Below are 4354 nucleotides of genomic sequence, written 5' to 3' on the forward strand. Positions count from 1 at the left end.
TGTGATGGAATAATTGTAGCCGTCCGATGGGATCAGCAAGGTGGTGTTTGGGGGTCAGGTCACTGATGAGGAGGTCGAGTCCTTAAACAAACGGTGAGATCTGTTCCTCATTTTCTCCATTTTTTTCGTATAAATTATTACTTATTATCATTATCTAATTAATAACATTCCTGGATTACTATGGCCTAGAGGTGGTAAAAGGCATGCTTCTGGAATTGGTTCTTTTATTTTTAAGTTTTTAAATGGAATAAAACTTTCCCAAATTTGTGTTTGTGTATTCCTATATCTGTAGTCAATTAATAATTACTTCTTTTTTAGGCCATAGTCCTCCATAGTCCACTCACACATCCAGCACCCCGCAATAGAAAGCGAATGTCTGAGAATTGGTCTTATCTTTTTGCTTAAATTGTTTTACTTGGATCAGCGGATCTATCATTTCAAAATTTCAATCATAGTTCCTAGTTTTCTTCTGATTTACGTTTATTCCCAAGGGTTCACCTGCTTTACTTTCTTTTGTTCTTTCTTTCGTTTTTCGTTCATCATTTCGGAAAGGAAATAGGGGAATGTGATGCTTCAGTTCAGTGTCATATCAATGTCATTCTAACATTAGAGTACGGAAATATCATGTTAAAAACTTTTGGGGTTGGTTATAAATAGTAATATGAAATTCAATTCTGTGCTTCTTTGCTTTGTTCTTTCTTTCGTTCATCATTTCGGAAAGGAAATAGGGGAATGTGATGCTTCAGTTCAGTGTCATATCAATGTCATTCTAACATTAGACATTAGAGAAAATAAAGAATTCACTAATTTCTTTTAATTGATACTTTGTGTATGTGCTGCTATAGCTCTGCTTGCTGCATATATGATTTGCAAACTAGTAACTAGTGTTGGATTTAATCACAATAAATATGATGACAGAACTATGTTTTTCCCATATATGAAATCCCATATCAATTTGGTTTGTGGCTTTATGTTTTGCGGCATCTAACATTGTTTACATGTGGACTTTCCAGAAAGCCTTGTTCAGAGTATAAGATGAAGGAGATCACAGGTAGTGGAATTTTTGTGGGTGAAGGGGAAAGTGACGCATCAGAAGCTGGCAGTGCCAACCCTTCTGCAAATAAAACAGGATTGCGGATGTATCAGGTATCATTTTAATTTTTATATGAACATGGATAGTTGGTGAATTTCACAAATTATATGCGTTATTGCGGTGGATCCCTGCTAACAAGCACTGTGATTGTTTTTGGAAATTGCAGCAAGCAATTGCAGGAATCAGTCATATCTCCTTTGGTGATGAGGAGGCTATTTCTCCAAAAAAGCCCACTAGTTTACCAGAGGTGGCCAAGCAGCGGGAGCTAAGTGGAACTCTGGAAAGTGAAGACTCTCAACTGAAAAAGCAGCTTTCGGATGCCAAGTGCAAGGAGCTTAGTGGTCATGACATATTTGCTCCACCACCAGAAATCAAACCCCGGCCAATAACTCCTCGCATAATGGAGTTGAAAGGGAGCATAGATATTGGGGAACCCGCTGCACATGTATGCACCACTATAAGTTGCTAAACTTGAATTCTTGGGGGGAAATGTTTTTCAAAATCTAGTTAGATGTCTTTAATAAATTATGGATCATACTTCATCTATGCAAAATGATTAGTGCTGTGATTCCACAACAAAGGGAAACTGAGGTTAATTGTGTCATAGAATGAATAATGGAGACTAGACATTATAATTGACTTTTTGAGATGCTAGTCCATGTTGCTTGTGCATCTGAAATATCTAAGTTGCTTGTGTTGTGGCTTTGTTTCTAACAGGGTGATGGAAAGTCTAATGGGGAACCACTTAAAACAGCAAAGAAGATTTACAACCAGAAATTCTCAGAGCTTTCGGGAAATGACATATTCAAGGGGGATGTGCCGCCTTCATCTGCCGAGAAATCGCTGAGCGGGGCTAAACTACGAGAGATGAGCGGCAGCAACATCTTTGCCGATGGGAAGGTAGAATCTAGAGACTACCTTGGGGGCGTACGGAAGCCGCCGGGTGGGGAGAGCAGCATTGCATTGGTATAATTTGTTAGGGTCCTAACAGAGTCATTCTCATATACTGTCCTTCGTTTTGTTAATTTAGTGGGGATGTGTTATTATATATATTATTTGACCATGTATTTTCTGGGTTTTGGTCATTCGTGTCTTTAGGCTTCTTGATGTCTTCTTTGACTGGGAAAAGGACCATCTGCTAATTGGTTGTATGTCCATAATCCTGTGTTTTCCTCCGTGTTTGGTTTAATGGAAGTTTGGACTGTTTACCTGATTTAATTAAAACCCGTATCAATGATGGTCCTAACATCATCGTAACTTCTAATTATGTCATGTCTCAGAATGAAGAAATCCCTTCACTTGTTTATCTATCCTTTCCACCAATTTGGCCCAAATCCTGGGGCTTGCAAGACAATGATAAGCCCCCCAAAATATTTGACGCCGCAGAGATATTTCGATACAAAATAAAGAAGGGCTATTTCACTAATTTCTTTTAATTGATACTTTGTGTATGTGCTGCTATAGCTCTGCTTGCTGCATATATGATTTGCAAACTAGTGTGAAGAAATGGATTTAATCACAATAAATATGATGACAGAACTATGTTTTTCCCATATATGAAATCCCATATCAATTTGGTTTGTGGCTTTATGTTTTGCGGCATCTAACATTGTTTACATGTGGACTTTCCAGAAAGCCTTGTTCAGAGTATAAGATGAAGGAGATCACAGGTAGTGGAATTTTTGTGGGTGAAGGGGAAAGTGACGCATCAGAAGCTGGCAGTGCCAACCCTTCTGCAAATAAAACAGGATTGCGGATGTATCAGGTATCATTTTAATTTTTATATGAACATGGATAGTTGGTGAATTTCACAAATTATATGCGTTATTGCGGTGGATCCCTGCTAACAAGCACTGTGATTGTTTTTGGAAATTGCAGCAAGCAATTGCAGGAATCAGTCATATCTCCTTTGGTGATGAGGAGGCTATTTCTCCAAAAAAGCCCACTAGTTTACCAGAGGTGGCCAAGCAGCGGGAGCTAAGTGGAACTCTGGAAAGTGAAGACTCTCAACTGAAAAAGCAGCTTTCGGATGCCAAGTGCAAGGAGCTTAGTGGTCATGACATATTTGCTCCACCACCAGAAATCAAACCCCGGCCAATAACTCCTCGCATAATGGAGTTGAAAGGGAGCATAGATATTGGGGAACCCGCTGCACATGTATGCACCACTATAAGTTGCTAAACTTGAATTCTTGGGGGGAAATGTTTTTCAAAATCTAGTTAGATGTCTTTAATAAATTATGGATCATACTTCATCTATGCAAAATGATTAGTGCTGTGATTCCACAACAAAGGGAAACTGAGGTTAATTGTGTCATAGAATGAATAATGGAGACTAGACATTATAATTGACTTTTTGAGATGCTAGTCCATGTTGCTTGTGCATCTGAAATATCTAAGTTGCTTGTGTTGTGGCTTTGTTTCTAACAGGGTGATGGAAAGTCTAATGGGGAACCACTTAAAACAGCAAAGAAGATTTACAACCAGAAATTCTCAGAGCTTTCGGGAAATGACATATTCAAGGGGGATGTGCCGCCTTCATCTGCCGAGAAATCGCTGAGCGGGGCTAAACTACGAGAGATGAGCGGCAGCAACATCTTTGCCGATGGGAAGGTAGAATCTAGAGACTACCTTGGGGGCGTACGGAAGCCGCCGGGTGGGGAGAGCAGCATTGCATTGGTATAATTTGTTAGGGTCCTAACAGAGTCATTCTCATATACTGTCCTTCGTTTTGTTAATTTAGTGGGGATGTGTTATTATATATATTATTTGACCATGTATTTTCTGGGTTTTGGTCATTCGTGTCTTTAGGCTTCTTGATGTCTTCTTTGACTGGGAAAAGGACCATCTGCTAATTGGTTGTATGTCCATAATCCTGTGTTTTCCTCCGTGTTTGGTTTAATGGAAGTTTGGACTGTTTACCTGATTTAATTAAAACGTACCATTGTACTTTGCTATTCATTTTGCATTAATTAACTTGTATAAATTTGAATCGGCGCTGTGTAGAAGCATGTACTATTAGCTGATATTAATGAGGACACCAATCACCAAATTTATTTGGGTGATGAAGTCAAGAAGTTGCTGGAATAAGGAGGATTATTGTAGGTTGCATCCTCAAATTTGAAAAGCAGTCAGGTAAAGAAAAAGTCATCTTAGGGTAGCTTTGAAGCGAGGCAAAAAAAATAAATTTCATGAGTTATATTGTTATGTATATCTTTTTTTTTTTTTTTACTAAAATTTGGGGGTTTTTGGGGAAAAAAAT

The 4354-nt window shown here is 38.5% G+C and overlaps 2 protein-coding genes across 2 annotated transcripts in view; both read left to right on the forward strand.

The window, feature by feature from the left end:
• Nucleotides 1–2312, forward strand: part of LOC107606141 — a 4041-nt gene extending 1729 nt beyond the window's left edge. The window contains exons 3-6 of the mRNA XM_016308129.2: nt 20–93; nt 1014–1146; nt 1260–1538; nt 1811–2312. Of these exons, the coding sequence (XP_016163615.1) occupies nt 20–93; nt 1014–1146; nt 1260–1538; nt 1811–2065 (741 nt within the window). The 3' untranslated portion in view covers nt 2066–2312. The remainder of the gene's footprint in view (nt 1–19; nt 94–1013; nt 1147–1259; nt 1539–1810) is intronic.
• LOC107606142 lies at nt 2726–4049 on the forward strand (the record flags this gene model as incomplete). Its single annotated transcript, XM_016308130.2, is given in 3 exon segments — nt 2726–2858; nt 2972–3250; nt 3523–4049. Coding segments are annotated over 3 exon segments (667 nt in total), but the record flags the coding sequence as incomplete, so codon positions are not given.

The sequence above is a fragment of the Arachis ipaensis genome, chromosome B07 (assembly GCF_000816755.2).
Source record: "Arachis ipaensis cultivar K30076 chromosome B07, Araip1.1, whole genome shotgun sequence".
Taxonomy (NCBI): Eukaryota; Viridiplantae; Streptophyta; class Magnoliopsida; order Fabales; family Fabaceae; genus Arachis; species Arachis ipaensis.